General features: G+C 58.5%; 3 protein-coding genes across 14 annotated transcripts in view; 1 reads left to right on the forward strand and 2 right to left on the reverse strand.

Moving 5' to 3' along the window:
- Positions 1-3,976, forward strand: part of LOC105487112 (cation channel sperm associated auxiliary subunit delta) — a 59,654-nt gene extending 55,678 nt beyond the window's left edge. For 8 of the 9 annotated variants that reach the window (XM_071086740.1, XM_071086741.1, XM_071086743.1 and 5 more), the window contains 2 exons: positions 1,432-1,589; positions 3,619-3,976. In XM_071086740.1, the coding sequence (XP_070942841.1) occupies positions 1,432-1,589; positions 3,619-3,898 (438 nt within the window). In that variant the 3' untranslated portion in view covers positions 3,899-3,976. Of the gene's footprint in view, positions 1-1,431; positions 1,590-1,765; positions 1,993-3,618 lie in introns of those variants that run through there. The other variant, XM_071086746.1, reaches the window with a different exon arrangement.
- A 3,109-nt stretch (positions 3,977-7,085) lies between these two features.
- Positions 7,086-9,142, reverse strand: LOC105484903 (proline rich 22). Its single transcript, XM_011747000.2, has 3 exons — positions 8,655-9,142; positions 8,501-8,563; positions 7,086-8,180 (listed from the first exon to the last, which is right to left on the reverse strand). Exons 1-3 carry the CDS (start codon positions 8,986-8,988, stop codon positions 7,102-7,104), a joined length of 1,476 nt encoding a protein of 491 aa, XP_011745302.2. The 5' UTR covers positions 8,989-9,142; the 3' UTR covers positions 7,086-7,101.
- A 122-nt stretch (positions 9,143-9,264) lies between these two features.
- LOC105487110 (dihydrouridine synthase 3 like) lies at positions 9,265-16,711 on the reverse strand. 4 transcript variants are annotated; one of them, XM_071088216.1, is made up of 13 exons: positions 16,424-16,711; positions 15,637-15,712; positions 14,590-15,114; positions 13,733-13,774; positions 12,676-12,828; positions 12,234-12,350; positions 11,940-12,005; positions 11,198-11,308; positions 10,886-10,982; positions 10,614-10,689; positions 9,731-9,919; positions 9,507-9,635; positions 9,265-9,400 (listed from the first exon to the last, which is right to left on the reverse strand). In XM_071088216.1, the coding sequence occupies exons 1-13, from the start codon at positions 16,519-16,521 to the stop codon at positions 9,328-9,330; spliced, it is 1,752 nt and encodes a 583-aa protein (XP_070944317.1). In that variant the 5' UTR covers positions 16,522-16,711; the 3' UTR covers positions 9,265-9,327. The 4 variants fall into 4 exon arrangements, with proteins under 4 accessions (XP_070944317.1, XP_070944315.1, XP_070944318.1 ...); XM_071088214.1 differs by having other exon boundaries at positions 15,424-15,712; positions 16,424-16,709; XM_071088217.1 differs by lacking the exon at positions 16,424-16,711 and adding an exon at positions 16,087-16,396.
- Between the last annotated feature and the right edge of the window lie 687 nt (positions 16,712-17,398).

Raw genomic sequence — 17,398 nt, forward strand, 5'->3', positions numbered from 1 at the left:
TGACTCTCACCCAGGCTGAGTTATTAAGCCTGCAGCCTCCACAGCCCAGGACGGCCCGAAAGGAGGCATGGGGCAGACTGCCACGGTTATTACTTGAGATGCTCACTACAAAAGTTACTACTGTTACTACTTGAGACCGTCATTACAAGACTGAATGAAGGGGGAATGAATAAGGGAGAACGAACATAGAAATGAAAATTTAAGACAAAAGAAGCTGTTTTTTTTTTTTTTTTTTTTTTTTGAGACGGAGTCTCGCTCTGTCGCCCAGGCTGGAGTGCAGTGGCCGGATCTCAGCTCACTGCAAGCTCTGCCTCCCGGGTTTACGCCATTCTCCTGCCTCAGCCTCCCGAGTAGCTGGGACTACAGGCGCCTGCCACCTCGCCCGGCTAATTTTTTGTATTTTTTAGTAGAGACGGGGTTTCACCGTGTTCGCCAGGATGGTCTCGATCTCCTGACCTCGTGATCCGCCCGTCTCGGCCTCCCAAAGTGCTGGGATTACAGGCTTGAGCCACCGCGCCCGGCTAAAAGAAGCTGTTTTAAGGAAGAGGCATGGGGAAGAAGAGAGCTCCCTGCTTCTAGTGAGCAAAGGCAGTCAGCCCCCCAAGCTTCCATAGCCCTTCCTATTTATTGGGTAGAAAGAGCAAAGAGGAGCCGGGTACGGTGGCTCACACCTGTAATCCCAGCACTTGGGGAGGCCGAGGCAGGCGGATCACAAGGTCAGGAGATCGAGATCATCCTGGCTAACACGGTGAAACCCCGTCTCCACTAAAAATACAAAAAAATAGCCGGGCGTGGTGGCGGGCGCCTGTAGTCCCAGTTACTCGGGAGGCTGAGGCAGGAGAATGGCGTGAACCCGGGAGGGGGAGCTTGCAGTGAGCCGAGATCGCGCCACTGTACTCCAGCCTGGGCGACAGAGGGAGACTCCATCTCAAAACAAAACAAAACAAACAAAACAAAGAGCAGGGAGGAGGAGGTAACGATTGGTCAGCTGCTTAGCTGATCACAGGTTCATATTATTACTACCAGGCTTCAGATGTACCTAATCACAAGAAACACTTGTGCCTGGATCGTGACTGCCCTCAGCATCCCTTCCAGGCGGCAGACGCAGTTTGTCAGTTTGCCAACATTCTGCTTTTATGAGAACAGTGTGCTATTTACTCATATAGCTTCCAGTGGTATACTGAGATGATCATGACCCTCAATCTTTTGGCCTCCAACAGAGGCAGGTGAGATGGAGGCTGAGCAGCCTCCGTCCAGTCTCTGCTGCAGGGAGCATGAACCTGCCCCCACCATGGGCACTTGGCCCCAGAGTCCCACCCATGCATGCCTAATGAGGACTGGGGTGGGCGCAGGGCCTCGGCAGGGAGGAGGGAGGCTCAGGGCCCCCTCCCCAGCCCCCAGGGCCAGTGGGCACGCCTCTGTCCCCCACAGAACTACGTGAGCTGCCACGACCCCAACAATGATGCCCCTTTGAGGTGGCCAGATGTCCAGTATCAGATCTTGGGCGGCCGGACAGCAAACCAGATCATTTTCAGCCACAACAACGGCTTCTATGTCTTCTACATTTCCATTGTGGATCCGTACTACAGGTGAGCGGGCCCATCTACCCCGACGACGGGGGACGCCTGATGCCCCTGGGGGCAGGTCACCCATGTTTCGGGGGACAAACCTGAATTCCCCCAATGGCCCAGGCCGTCCCCAGGACAAGTGATATTTTAAGTTCTGGGTGACATTTGTTCCTGTGTGAAATAAATACTCATTTCAGAGTCCTGCACTGGGTGCTGGGGGAACAGCAGTGACCGGAGGCCGCACCGCTGCCCTGGCACACCCAAGTCACCCTCTCCTACTCCCTGTGGCTAGGGTGTGCTGATGGCTGCGGGTCAAACTGGCTCGCCAGGAGTAGACTCTCAAGTATTCAGGAATCTCCAGCCTGACCAACATGGTGAAACCCCGTCTCTACTAAAAATACAAAAATTAGCCAGGCATGGTGGCAGGTGCCTTTAATCTCAGCTACTCGGGAGGCTGAGGCAGGAGAATCGTTTGAACCTGGGAGGCAGAGGTTGCAGTGAGCCGAGACTGCGCCACTCACTGCCCTCCAGCCTGGGTAATAGACCGAGACTCCATCTCAAAAAAAAAAAATTCAGGAATCTTCCACGGGTCAGTTTCACGTCAGTGGCTTGGAATCAGCCACAGTGGAAATATTTACACCTCGGGAATTGGCAGACACTACCCAGGTGGGCTTTCCCCTCTGAGAGCCAGCTGTTAAATATTTAGCACTGACAGGTGCTCAGGAGATTATAAAGCCACATCTAAGCCATGCCATGTGGATCAGCGTGTCCCTTTGGGGAGGGGGACACCAGGTGGCATCTTCCTCATATCCTCACCCCTGCTAGAAGTCATTGTCACCCATCACCTGCCCTCTCCAGAAGGATGAAAGTTCACCCCCTGAAAAAAAAAAAAAAACACGTGGAGGTCCTGCCTTCCGTAGAGGCCCCAGCCTAGGAGGATCAGCTCTGGGGTGGCAGCAGGTGGAAGGCACTGGGTAGGGTGAAGATGTCCACAGGAGAGAGGAGAGAGGTGTGGGACTCTCCCCTGCCACATCTGCTCCCTGCACCACGCGGCCTGCACTGTCCCCCTCCCCGTTGTGGGTTCTGTGATACCCCTGAACCTTTCCTGCCCTGACCTAGCCTCCACTGTTATCCACCGCTTCCCCGCTGTTGATGGACCATTTAGTTTGCCCCTTCCACCCTTTCTAGCCAGAGTCTGGGCTTTTGGGGAGAATGGGGACCCTGGTGACAGCTGCCAGAGGGCACAGAGAGGATGGCAGACTCAGAACCCATAAAAGTTGGCCAGGCGCAATGGCTCATGCCAGTAATCCTAGCACTTTGGGAGGCCAGGACAGGTGGATCACTTAAAGTCAGGAGTTCGAGCAAGCCTGGCCAACATGGAGAAACTCCGTCTCTACTAAAAATTAGCCACGTGTGATTGTGGGCGCCTGTAATCCCAGCTACTCGGGAGGCTGAGGCAGGAGAATCGCTTGAACCCGGGAGGCAGAGGTTGTAGTGGGCTGAGATTGCACCACTGCCCTCCAGCCTGGGTAATAGAGCCAGATTCCACCGTCTCAAAAAACAAAACAAAACAAAACCCCATAAAAGTCAAAGTGGGCTGAGTGCAGTGGCTCACACCTGTAATCCCAGCATTTTGGGAGGCGGAGGCAGGCGGATCACTAGAGGTCAGGAGTTTAAGACCAGCCAACAACATGGTGAAACCCCATCTCTACTAAAAACACAAAAATTAGCCAAGCATGGTGGCAGGTGCCTGCAATTCCAGCTACTTGGGAGGCTGAGGCAGGAGAATTGCTTGAATTCAGGAGGCAGGGGTTGCAGTGAGCCGAGATCATGCCACTGCACTCCAGCCTGAGTGACAGAGTGAGACTCAGACTCAAAAAAAAAAAAAAAAAAAAGTCATAGTGGATGGAAACAGAAGTGGGTATACCCGGTCACTGCTGTGGGCCTGGCTTTCCCTCCTGTGGGTCTAAACACCTTTGCCAGAGACAAGGCAAAGTCCCCCAAAGGCAATGCCCAATGGCCTCTCCCTGTATCTCCTACCCCCCTGCAGCTACTGTCAACTGGAGACCGTCTTTAGCATCTACGTGTATGGAGCGTTCCCTGTGCAGCTGGTCTCTGCCGGGGTTGTCATGGTACTGCTCATCTCCAGCATGCTGGGGTCCGTGTGGCTGGCCTACATGATCCCCAGGCTGCTACGCACAGCACGTGGCCGCAGGATGACGAGCTTTGTGGCACAGCTGTATGGGAGATGCAAGACAGTCTGCCAGTTCAGGGCCTCGGCCACAGCCAGGACAGGCTCAAAGCCCATGGGACGCCACCGCAGTTCTTAACGGAGGCAGGTCTGACCACTGAGGCCGGTCCACAGGGTCCCGACCCCTTGTCTTCAAATAAAGTATAGTGTAACATAGCAGGAAGTGGTATTTATTCACCATTTTTTTGTTTTTTGTTCTTTCTTTGTTTTTGAAATGGAGTCTTGCTCTGTTACCCAGGCTGGAGTGCGGTGGCATGATCTCGGCTCACTGCAACCTCCGCCTCCTGGGTTCACGCCATTCTCCTGCCTCAGCCTCCCAAGTAGCTGGGACTACAAGTCCATGCCAGCACGCCTGGATAATTTTTTTTAACTTTTTTTTTTGTAGAGATGGGGTTTTGACATATTGCCCAGGCTGGTCTCGAACTCCTGGGCTCAAGCGATCCTCCTGTCTCAGCCTCCCAAAGTGCTGGGACTCTCGGTGAGCCACTGCACCGGGGTCAGCCATCTCATTTTAAGGGAAAATTTGGTCAGTCTCATGACTTCTGATTACTCTTTGGTGTGTGTATATATATATATGTATATATATTCATTCTGTGATCATTTTAAATTGCCCAACATAGCTACAAGAGGCTGGGGCAGGGGGATCACTTGAGGCCAGGAGTTCAAGATCAGCCTGGACACCGTAACAAGACCCCCATCTCTACAAAAAACATTTTTGAAGACATTAGCTGAGTGTGGTGGTGCACTCCTGTAGTCCCAGCTACTCGGGAGGCTGAGGTGGGAGGATCGATTGAGCCCAGGACGTCGAGGCTGCAGTAAGCCATGATCACAGCGCTATACTCCAGCCTGGGTGATGGAGTGAGACCCTGTCTCAGACCAAAAAAAAAAAAGCTGCTACTTGGGTCCTTGCAGACATCCACTGTGTGACTCTCACTCCACATTAATCTTCAAGAAAAGTGATCCCAGGTCCTTGCCCCACTTCCTCATCAGCCAAGACCTCCCCTACACTTGGGACACCTGGTTTTAGTTTCAGAGATACCCCAGTGAGGCTTCGGGGAGGAGCTGGAAGGCAGCTGAGAAAAGTGGGCTTGGGGCCAGGTGCAATGGTTCACGCCTGTCATCCCAGCACTTTGGGAGGCTGAGGCAGGCAGATCCCTTGAGGTTAGAAGATCGAGACCAGCCTGACCAACATGGTGAAATCCCATCTCTACTAAAAATACAGCTAAAAACAGCTACTCGGGAGGCTGAGGCAGGAGTCACTTGAACTCGGGAGGCGGAGGTTACAGTGAGCCAAGATCGTGCCATTGCACTCCAGCGTGGACAAGAGTGAAACTCTGTCTCAAAAAAACAAAGTGGGTTTGGAGTCTCTCCCAGCCTGTGTCCCAAGGGAGAAACAGGGACGAATGGGGATCACTGCAGATGCCAGGAGGGCACATGGCACAGTCCCTGGGACAGTGAGACCCTGCCTTGAAAGCCGCAGCTGCACAGCCCCAAGACACTATCCTGAGTTGTTTTTGTTTTTTGAGATGGAGTCTTGCTCTGTCACCCAGGGTGGAGCAGTGGCACCATCTCGGCTCACTGCAACCTTTGCCTCCCCGGCTCAAGCAATTGTCGTGCCACAGTCTCCTGAGTAGCTGGGATTACAGGTGCCCACCACCATACCCAGGTAATTTTTGTATTTTCTTTTCTTTCTTTTTTTTTTTTTTGAGACGGAATCTCACTCTGTCACCCAGGCTGGAGTGCAGTGGTGTGATCTCGGCTCACTGCAACCTCCGCCTCCCAGGTTCACGCTGTTTTCCTGCCTCAGCCTCCGGAATAGCTGGGACTACAGGCACCCGCCACCACACCCGGCTAATTTTTTTGTGTTTTTAGTAGACGGGGTTTCACCGTGTTCACCAGGATGGTCTTGATCTCCTGACCTTGTGATCCTCCTGCCTCGGCCTCCCAAAGTACTGGGATTACAGATGTGAACCACCGCGCCCGGCCAATTTTTGTATTTTCAGTAGAGATGGGGTTTCATCATTTTGGCCAAGCTGCTCTCGAACTCCTGACCTCAAGTGATCTGCCCGCCTTGGCTTCCCAAAGTGCTGAGATTACAGGCGTTTGCCACTGCACCTGGCCTCCTCCTGAGTTTTTTGAATAAGGGTTTCTGGGAGAGTAGCTCCAGAGAGCAGGAGGCCCAGTGCCCTGCACAGAGCGGGGACCATGGTCTCTGCTCTGCCTCCAAACACCCACCAGCCTCCTGGACTCTAGGTGAGCCTCCCAGGGGCTCCCCCAGCAGACTCCGGAGGCCCAGGAGATCCAGCCCATAGCCTGGGGAAGGGGTAGGCTGAAGGTTCCCATCCCAGAGGGGTGTACTCATCCCAGGAGGTGCTGGACGGCACTCGGCCTCCTGTTTCCTTACGTGTCCCTAGGGCAACGGGGTCAGCCTCTCCCAGGACCACCACGAACGTTTCAGGCGAGGAGGGTACAGGTGGCCACTGCCTGGACCCGCAAGAGGGCTCTCTAGACCCTGATGTGGGTGAGCGGTGACAGGAACCAGCTCCCGGAGGTGGTTCTTCCGAGGCTGGGCCCATCCCGTTTTGTAACCAGTAGCGGGGCTGTCCCTGCCACCCGGGACCCAAAAGTGTGGACCGCTGGGGCCCCTGACCCTCTCCTGGGCTCCAGGTGCTGTCTCCTGTCTCCATCTCGGGTGCACATGCCAGGTCCCCTGGGTGCTGTGTGCTCCCCACTCCTTCACGAGTGGGCAGTCTCCCCATCCCTGCCCCAGCCCCCACCCTCACACCATCAGGTCAAGCCCCTGCACCCACCTGTCTGTCTGAACAAGAGTGTGGCCCTTCCCGCCCTCCCTGCAGTGACTGTGGCTTCCTGGGGACAGGAGGCGGCTGGGTGGAGATCTGGAAGCTGCTCCTCAAGCCCTGCCCTGATAGCTGTGTGTCTCCGGGGAAGTTCCTGCCTCTCTCTGGGCAGCCTTGCTTTTCCCCACCAAAGGGGTGAAAATCCTTAGAACACGTCGAGTCTGGAGGTCAGCTACCCCATGCCCCAGGAGGCCCCTGCCTCTGCCAGTGGAGTCTGATCTTCCAGGGCTGGGACTCAAGGGGTTTAGGGTGTCCTGTCATTCCGGGGTTCCCCTGCTAGGCTCTGGAGGCCTCACTGTGAGGCCGGGGGCACTGCCTTGCCAGTCTGCGGGATGACAGGGTGAGGGGCCAGGTATGCACCTCCAGCCCCCTCCCCATCCCCAAGGCCACCACATGGACATGGAGCTGAAAGGTCAAATGTGCTTTAATGGGGGGTGGCTCCCAGGTCCTGCCTGGGCCCCGGGGAAGTGGCGCTGGCTGGGCCTGCCGGCTGCTTGGCCTTCCCTCCCAGCTTTCCCTTCTTGGCCGTCGAGGCCTTTCTCTTGCCGGGCAGACTGGGGGCTGGGGTGTTGGCGGCAGGGGGCCCCGGGTGGGGCGGCTGCTCCTCGTCGAGCGCCTTGAAGTTGAAGAAGTAGTCGACGTTGGACACGGTGTCCAGGATCTCAGGCACGCTGTAGTCGAAGGACAGCAGCTCCTCGGGCAGGCGCAGCGACCGGATGTCATCGGCTGGGTTCCCACCACTGCTGTCAGGCAGGGCCGGCCCGGGGACCTCGCACAGGGCACCCTCAGGCTCAGTGGCGCCTGGCAGGCAGTCGAAGAGCTTCATGGCGTCCTCGAGCAGCACCTTGTCAGGCAGTGCCAAAGCTCTGGCCGTCTCGGGGGCCTTGGCCTCGCCTGCTCCCAGGAGGGCCCCGTCCTTGGCCTCAGCCACCTTGAGCTCGCTGAGGCCTGGTGGGTACGTGGGCAGCCCAGGTCGGGCCCCGCCGCCCTGTAGCTCCTTGGCGGGGAAGGCCAGGGGTTCGGGCCCAGGGAAGTGGCCGAGGTGGCCCTGGAGGTGGCTGTAGGCGTCCGGGGGCAGTGTGGGCTCTGCAGGCAGCGTGATGAGTACAGGGGGTGGCTTGTTCTCCTTGGGAGGTGGAGGGGGTGGCGGGGCCGGGCCTTCCTCGAGTGGCGGTAGGGGCAGCTCCATGAAGGCGGCGGCGGGTCCCGCGTCCCCCACAAAGCCCAGAGCCTCTGGCCCGGGGCCCTCAGGCGGGAAGTAGGGCAAGAGGAACTGGGGCCCCCCCGGTGCTGGTTGGTAGTGGGGGTATGGGGGCAGCCCCGGGACCTTGAGGTAGGGCTGCGGCTCCAGGAGGTAGCTGCCTGGGGCAGAGGGGCCCCCCACTGGCCCCCCGCTGCTTGCCGCCAGCTTGTACAGGGCCGACTGGCCCAGGTCAGGGGTGGTCCACTCAATCCGATAGATGCGGGGATCGAAGAAGCACCCGCATGGGGCCATCTGGAAACCTGTGGGCAGCAGGCAGGTGGCCTGAGAGCAGCCGCTGCCTGATGGGCCCAGCTCAAGCCTGGGGGCCTGTCTGGGGGATGCCACGAGAACCTTGCCATTGGGGGGCCCCTTTGGGGGACGACATAGGTATTGCTTTGGGGCCCTGGCTGGGTGATGGATAACACAGAGCTCGTCTTTGGGGCTCATCTGGGGGACCTGTGTGAAGCAGGGGAGCAGAGGCCATGCCTTCAGGCCCCCACCTAGGGACAGGGCAGGGGCAAGATGGGCCTGCCCTCAAACCCACTCCCAGCCTCATCAAGGGTTCAGGGGAGGCCGGTACCTGCTGGAGGGGCCGGAAACACCTCTTTCTCTGGGTCTGGGGGATGGTAGAGGTTCAAGGAGCCTGTGGACAAAGGTGCCCGGGTGGGTGGGGCCCTTAGGCGGGTGGGACCCTGAGCCCTCCCTAACAGGTGCCCCTGCCCACCCGATCGTACCCACGGCGGGAGGTGGCTCGGTGCAGGTGGGAGCGGGCTGGCTGCCCAGTGCCTCGGCCCCCTCCAGACTCTGGGGGCTGAAACCCTCCTGGGGAGCTGCAGGGGCATAGAAGGGTTTGGGGTGCTGCATGGGGCAATGGGGGGCCCAGCCCAGACAGGCCGGGAGGGCGGCAGTAGGAGCACAGGTGGCCCAACCAGAGAAGAGGCTGAGAACCCGGTGAGGTTCTGTTTGCCTGGTTACTCGGGGCAGCGGGTTCCAGCCTGCAGCCCGCCCACTGGTTGGGGTTCTGGGTGTTAGGGGCGGGCAGGGGCAGACGGTGGCAGAGACGGTCATCACCAGGGGAGGGAGGACTCTGGGCCAGGCCTTTGCCTCTTCCAGCAACACCCCCTAACAGCTTCGAGGCTGCCTCCTCCAGACAGGCTGCCCTGATCTCCACGGGCATGCAGGCTGAGGCTCCCCGGGTCCTGCATCTGCTACCTTCTTGGGGGTCAAGGCCTCTCTGGGCACGAGCAGCACCCAGCTTGGGGCAGGGCCCATGGAGGCGGCCAAGAGGTTTGGGGAAGATGGGGGCCAAGGAGGGGCTGCTTCAGGGTCACAGAAAGGCCTGGATTTTAAAAGAATAAAATTTATTGTACTCTCCTCGCCCCACGGTGCCCCTGGGAAAGCCTGAGGCTACTTATACGCGTTGGCCTTGTGCTTCGGCAAGAAGACGAAGTTGGGGGGCACTGGTCCAAGGAGCATCTCACTGTGGGAGGGCAGGTGGAAAGCAAGGTCAGGCCCAGGGCCTGCAAAGCACCCTCCATGACCCAGGGCCCCGACTCCAGCCCTGCACCTCCAGCCCACCCAGGCACCTGATGCGGATCCAGTCGGCGGCCTTCTGGCTGGCCATCAGCGTCTCCAGGTAGTCGCGGCCCAGGTAGTAGGGCGGCCGCTCGTTGATCCTCTGTGGGAGCCGTTCCAGCAGCCCCACGGGCACGTACCTGCAGGCAGGCGGGCAGGCAGCAGAACAGGCTTGAGTCAGCCCTAGCCAGCCGTGGCCCATGCGCCGCCCACCCCAGCCAGCCCCGGTGCCCACCGGCACAGGAAGGACAGCCACTCGAGCAGGAAGCGTCGGGTCTTCTCCACACCCTGCGTGTCCGAGCCCCAGTGCTCCAGGCCGTAGTTGGTAAAGTCCCGCAGGATGTCCAGGCGCTCGGACGACGAGATGTCCCAGTGCCTCTGCTCCTTGATCTCCGTGAACAGCCACGGCTTGAGCAGGGCGCCACTGTGGGACAGGCGACGATCAGTGGGCCCAGCCACCAGCCTGCCTGGGATCGTGTGGCCCCTGCTTCCATGGCCTGGCCTGAGCTGGAGCCCAGACCACGAAACCTACTAAGCCTAGGAAGCCTCTCGGCTGTGTGCACACAACCTTCAAAGCCCAGGACTTTCTTTTCTTCTTTTCTTTTTTTTTTAGGCAGAGTCTGGCTCTGTTGCCCAGGCTGGAGTGCAGTGATAAGATCTCGGCTCACTGTACAACCTCCATCTCCCAGATTTAAGCAATTCTGCCTCAGTCTCCCTAGTAGTTGGGATTACAGGCGTGTACTACCACACCTGGCTAATTTTTGTATTTTTAGTAGAGATGGGGTTTCACCACGTTGGCCAGGCTGGTCTTGAACTTCTGACCTCAAATGATCGGCCTGCCTTGGCCTCCCAAAGTGCTGGGATTACAGGGGTGAGCCAGTCCACCTGGCCAAAGCCCAGGACTTTCAACCCACCATAATCAGATCCCATGGCAGCAGCAATTTTCAGTCCTCTCTGCCGCAACACAGCTGCAGCTCCTAACAGCGCTCTCTGCCCCTCCCAACTTGGGACCAACAGCCCGCCACAGAGCAGGGGTGGGTGACGGCGTGTCGGGTTCGGGGCACTGCTGCTGTGCATTAAGCTGGAGCTGCATCTCTGTAACATCTCTGGGCACTCACCGGGCAATCATGATCCCGGCAACACCAGTCTGCATGGCGCGGTTGGCATCCTCAAATGACAAGATGTCCCCATTTCCTGAGAAGACAGAGGTTGGGGTCTCAGGGAGACACGGGCAGGTGGGACCCTGGGGGTCTCCCTACCAGCCCTTCAGTTTTGGCTGACCCAGTGGCCCCCATCAGGGTGGTAGGAGGGGGTCCCAGGTGGGAAGGTGAACAGCCCAGAGTGACCGAGGGTGGCAGGGGAGAGGGAGGTGGCTTCCCGGAGCACCCACCGAACAGGGGCATGGGGCTGGCGGCCTTCACGCACTCCTCGATGTACTGCCAGTCGGCTAGCTTGGTGTAGCGCTGCTCCCGAGAGCGGCCGTGGAGCTGGGGGAGAAGCCGCCACGCAGGGTAGGAGGCAGAGAGTGAGACGCAGAGAGAAAGAGACCGAGAGAGCCAGGCTGAGAGGGACAGAGAGAGACAGAGGTGGAGACAGAGGGAGGTGCGGAGGTGAAGAGGGAGGGATGGGAGGAGAGGAGCCGTTAGGAAGGGACGTGGGGTCGACCCCGAGACCCTGATGCCCGAGGCGTCCCAAGACCCACCGTGACGAGTGCCACGCCCCAGTCCCGCAGCTCGGGCAGCAGGCGGTGCGCCAGGTTCACACGCTCCTGGACGCCTGTGCGGATCTTCACAGTCAGTGGCACGTCCAACACCTATAGGATGGTGGGAGGTGGTGGGAGACGGTGGGATGTGGTGGGAGGTTGTGGGAGACACTGGGAGGTGGTGGGAGGTGGTAGGAGATGGTGGGAGGTGGTGGGAGATAGTGGGAGACGGTAGAATGTGGTGGGAGGTGGTGGGAGATAGTGGGAGATGGTGGGAGGCGGTGGGAGGTGATGGGAGATGGTGGGAGGTGGTGGGAGACAGTGGAATGTGGTAGGAGGTGGTGGGAGATGGTGGGAGGTGGTGAGAGATGGTGGGAGGTGGTGAGAGATGGTGGGAGGTGGTGAGAGATGGTGGGAGGTGGTGAGAGATGGTGGGAGGCGGTGGGAGACACTGGGAGACGGTGGAATGTGGTAGGAGGTGGTGGGAGATGGTGGGAGGTGGCGGGAGATCGTGGGAGGTGGTGAGAGATGGTGGGAGGTGGTGGGAGACACTGGGAGACGGTGGAATGTGGTAGGAGGTGGTGGGAGATGGTGGGAGGTGGCGGGAGATGGTGGGAGATGGTGGGAGGTGGTGGGAGATGGTGGGAGATGGTGGGAGGTGGTGGGAGGTGGTGGGAGGTGGTGGGAGGCAGGGCCTGGGGGAGTTGTTTTGGAGCCAATGTGGGGATGTGGCTGGCCATACCTGGTTCATGCCACGAACGATCTGCTGGAACTTGGTGGAGCGATTCATGAGGGCACAGCCCCCGCCCTGGAAGAGACAGGCAGGTGGAGGGAGGGCAGGACCCGGGCCACCCCAAGACCCCTCACCCCTGCTGCCTGGAGGCCCCCACCAGGAGATGTCAACCCGCAGGAAAGGCAGGGGCTCCAGGGCCACACTTGGGCCTGAACCCTTGACCCTCTACCCACGACATCGTCGGCTGGCCCAGTGCCTCCCTGCCCAGATGGGGAAACCAAGGCACACGTCCGGGGCCACTACCTTCTTGTACACGAGGTCGATGGGGCAGCCGACGTTGATGTCCACAAAGTCCACCTCCACGGTGCGGCTCAGCAGCTCGGCGCACTTGGTCATGGTGTCGGGGAAGGCGCCCTCCAACTGTAGGTAGGCAGCGGCAGAACGGGGGGTGAGGGGAGAGTCTCAACTGTCCCCACTTGGCTGTTCCCTCCCCACTGGGGGGCCCTGAGCCAGCAGCCTCCTCTCTCGGGCCCTCCCTGGAAGGAGCCAAGGTCTGTCTGTAAGGCACTGGTCCCCGGCCACGGTCATCGGTCCCCAGAGGTGGATCAGGGAACCACCCCCATTCCCCCATTCCACAGCTGAGGCCAGGGGGTCGAGGAGGCAACCAGGGCAGACCTGGAACCTGGCTCTGAGACAGCGCAGCCGAGGGCCCCTCCGCTCTCCCTCCCTCGGGGCGGGCAGTGACCTGGACGCCAAAGACGTCTTCACACTGGTGGCGTTTGAGCAGCGCCCACTCGGACATCTGGCCCTGCAGCAGGTTGGTGCACACGGCCATCTCTCCGCATGTCACGTCCGCCCCGAAGCGCTTGCAGATCCGTCGGAAGGGCAGGTTCCCACACTGAGGGGGGAGCAGGAGACACATATGCTCATGCACACACGCACACACCCACACACACCACACACACACACACACATACACAGACACACGCACACATGCATACACACAGACCCCACACACACACACTATGCACACAGACACACATACACACACACACATACATACAAACACACACGCACACACACTATGCACACACACACAGACACACGCATACACACACACAATGCACACACACAGACACACATACACATGCATACAAACACACACGCATACACACACTGCACACAGACACACAGACACATACACACGCATACATACAAACACACACACACTATGCACACACACACACAGACACACACATACACAAACACACACGCATACACACACACTATGCAGACACACAGACACACACACGCATACAAACACACACGCATACACACACTATGCACAGACACACACACGCATACACATGCATACAAACACGCATACACACACTATGCACACAGACACACACACACATACACACACACTGCACACACACACTATGCACACACACACGCATACATACAAACACACACACATACACACTATGCACAGACACACATATGCATACATACACACACAATGCACACAGACACACACACACAGACACACATACACACGCATACACACACACACATACACACACACTATGCACACAGACACACACATACACATGCATACATACACACATGCATACACACACACACACACACCACGCACACAGACACACAGACCCACACACAGCCAGATCCTGAATATGCGCCCCAGCCCCACAATCCAGCAGGTGCGGAGACACTAAGCCCTGCTGGAATGGCCACATTGCCACCCTGCCACCCCAGCAGCCACCTGACCCAGGTCCTACCGTGGTGAGGGGGGCCAGGTAAAGTTTGCCACGGATGTCCAGCTAGAGGGAAAAAAAAATACAAGTGAAGCTTGGGCCTCCACCCCAGCTGCTGAGGCCCTGGACCTCCCTTCTCCCCACAGTCTAGGACACACTTGGCCCTGGCCCCAATGGCCTGGCTCCTTTTCTGGGCCTCTGCATGTGCCAATCAATCCCTTGATCAGGAATGTTCTTTTCCTCATCGTCTCCTCCACTGGAAAGCTTCTACTTAACCATCCAAACCCAGCTGCAATGCCCCCTCCTCCAGGAAGCCTTCCATATTGTCCCCTGCTGCCCAACCGTGACCCTGTGGGACTGAGAGTGTGCCCAGCTTTTTTTTTTTTCCCCCAGATGCAGTCTTGCTCTGTCGCCCAGGCTGGAGTGCAGTGGCACAATCTTGGCTCAATGCAACATCCGCCTCCCGGGTTCAAGCGATTCTCCTGCTTCAGCCTCCTGAGTAGCTTGAATTACAGGCTCCCGCCACTATGCCCGGCTAATTTTTGTATTTTTAGTAGAGACACGGTTTCACCATGATGGCTAGGCTGGTCTTGAACTCCCGATCTCAAATAATCTGCCTGCCTCAGCCTCCCAAAGTGTTGGGATTACAAGCGTGAGCCACCGCGCCCGGCCCTGTCCAGCTCTTTCTGTCACCACCAGAGTGGGACCTCCTGAAGGCTGGGCCCAGGACAGAGCACAGAGAGGGAGACTCAGCTGGGAGCTCCTTCAAGGCACAGCCTCTGACTCCCAGGGAGCTAGAACAGGAACGTGGTCACAGCTGGTGCCTAATAGATGCACACCTGATGGACAGGTCTGCTACTGACATTGCTCTCAACACGTACCCGCTTCTTCTCACAGGGCCGCAGCCTGACCACGTCTTCATCCGTCAGGGGCCCGCAGGTCCGCACGGGGCTGCTAGGAGGGGTGCTAGTGCCCAGCCCTGTGGGGACCTGCTGGGCGCCACAGTTGCCCTGCCTGGGAGCACCCTCGGCTGCCGTGCCCTCGGGTACAGCAGCAGCAGGTGTGGGGCCCGGCGGCTGGCCCTGGCTGAACCGGCGCAGGGCCTGCTCAGCTCGCTCGAAGCGGACCTCGCGCTTCCGTAGCTGCTGCTGCAGGGCTTTGTCCAGGCCGTTGCGCACGGGTGGGGGCTGGGCCCCGCGGGCCGCCAACTCCTCCTGCACCAGGTTCTGTCCCTCGGGCCCCAAATGGGCCCCAGCGAAGCGGCAGGTCACGCCGTAGGGGCACCGGCCGAAGGTCTGGAAGAGCACACAGCGGGGGCCCAGGTCTGCCGGCTTAGTCTCCAGGTAGCGCCGCACGTCGTGCAGGAAGCGGCAGCGATCGCCGAAGAAACACTTAGCAGCCGACTCCTGCGGGGAAACAGGGAACGAGTGAGGGAGGACAGGGAGACCCCGGGGCAGCCCAGCAGTCAGGGATTCAAACTCTAGGTCACCCCTCCTGGCTCTGTGTCCCTGAGCAAGTCAGGCACCTCACTGTGCCTCTGCCTCTCCATTGGTACAGTAAGAACAATGACAAGCCCCACAATATATCCGGAGGAGGATGAAGACGGAATGGCATCAGAGCAAGCTCACTGCTCACTGCTGAAGGCCCAGGAGCTTTCTAACAATTCCCCACCGCCAGGAAACACCCGGCAGGAATGCTCACGTGGCCGCACTCGCCTGGATCAGGGAGGGGCACAGCCTGTTCTTGTCGTAGTGTGTGGGCTTCACATGAGGCCGGCCCTTGTTTTGTCCCCGGGCCCTCTTCTGAGTCTGCGGCTGCTCCCTGGGCTCTGCTGCCTCCTCCGTCTGCCCGTCCTCCGTCTGTCCATCCTCCAGTCGGATCCGCTTAGCCTCAGGCTCAGCCAGGTCATTGCCAGCTGAGTCTCCTACCTCGGTTTCCCGGCAAGGCTTCTCCTGCCCTTTGGCTTCCAGGAATTGGTGAAACTGCTCCTTGGTGGTGAGGTATCTGCCGACAGACAGGGAAAGGAAAACCCTCTAAACGTAGAGTCAATAAACACTAGCGAAAGGAGGCTAGAAACACTTGCCCGTGCTTAAATCCTTCTGCTGATGGGGAGCTCACTACTTAAGAACTAGCCAGCTCCCAGCCTGGGAGCCCCTCAGGGCCTCGAAAAAGATCTATTTCGTCCCTGGGTCCTCACTGTCCAAAGTGTTGCGCGAAAACTATTATCAGGTTCAGTCAAGAACGTCCCTGCGCATGTTAGGCTAAGAAAAACTACAATTCCCAGCATGCCTTGAAGCGGAGTCTAAGCCGCCACATTTCCCTGCACGCCTTTCGGCCCTTCAAACACCGCAAGCCCCAGCACGCCCCACGGCACTCACTCCAAACCCAGGACCCGCCAGTAACCGCCGCTGGCGGGGCACATGCGCCGTATGTCCATATGCAGGGACTACAATCCCCAGTATGCACCGCGGGCCTGGCCTCAAATCCCACCTGCCCTAGCATGCACGTGGTGTCCTTCGCGCATGTGACGGTCACCAACGTGCACAATCTCAGATACCTCTGCTGACCACACTGCAGGCGGAAGAACAGTCCGGAATGAAGAACCGATGGCTTCTCGCCCTTAGCCGCTGCCTAATTTCCCGGCATGCACAGCTTGGGCCACGCTATGGGTGCCGGAAAGGGCCCTTGAACTTCCCTCCTGCCCCGGCGACTCACTGAGGCTTAATGGGCGCCACTCCCCGTTCCAACGCTCCGGCTCCTGAGTCGCCGCCACCACCGTTCTCTAGAGGGGCCTCCGCCGTTCCCTCCGCCATCGGCGCCCCTCACGCCCGTTCTGGAGTGTGGCGGGAAGGCCTTCCGGGTCACGCGTGTCTTCCCTGCTTGTGCTGGGGAAGTGCGCATGCTCGTGTCGTTCCAATGGCGCCATTGCGCGCCCGTGACGCAACTCGGGGGCGGGGTGCCTGTACATGGGTTGAGCCTCAGATCCTATATAAACTAGAGCCTGGCAGCTTGCAAACTGAGCTGCAATCAGCTTCTGGACTCATGGAGCCTACTTGTTAGGGTGTTTTGGGGGTTTTGTCTTTATTCTGTTTGAAACGGTCTCGTTCTGTCGCCCAGGCTGGAGTGCAGTGGTACGATCACGACTCACTGCAGCCTCTTCCTGGGCTCAAGCGATCCTCCCACTTCAGCCTCCCGAGTAGCTGCGTCTACAGACATGCACCAATAGGCCTGGCTAATTTTTAAATTTTCTGTAGAGACGACGTTTCACCAGGTTGCCCAGGCTGATCTCGAACTCTTGGGCTCAAGCGATTCTCCCACTTTGGCCTCCCAAGCATTGGGATTACAGGCGTGAGCCATGGTTCCCAGCCCCTACTAGGGTTTTTAAAAATGTAAATTAGGGGTCGGGCGCGGTGGCTCACACCTGTAATCCCAGCACTTTGGGAGGCCGAGGCGGGCGAATCACCTGAGGTCAGGAGTTTGAGACCAGCCTAGACAAGTGGTGAAACCCCATCTCTACTAAAAATATAAAAAATTATCTGGTCATGGTGGCACATGCCTGTCATCCCAGCTACTTGGGAGGCTGAGGCAGGAAAATCGCTTGAACCAGGGAGGTGGAGGTTGCAGTGAGCTGAAATCACACCATTGCACTCCAGCTTGAGTGACAGAGCGAGACTCTGCCTCCAAATAAAT

The sequence above is a fragment of the Macaca nemestrina genome, chromosome 20 (genome assembly GCF_043159975.1).
Source record: "Macaca nemestrina isolate mMacNem1 chromosome 20, mMacNem.hap1, whole genome shotgun sequence".
Lineage (NCBI taxonomy): Eukaryota > Metazoa > Chordata > Mammalia > Primates > Cercopithecidae > Macaca > Macaca nemestrina.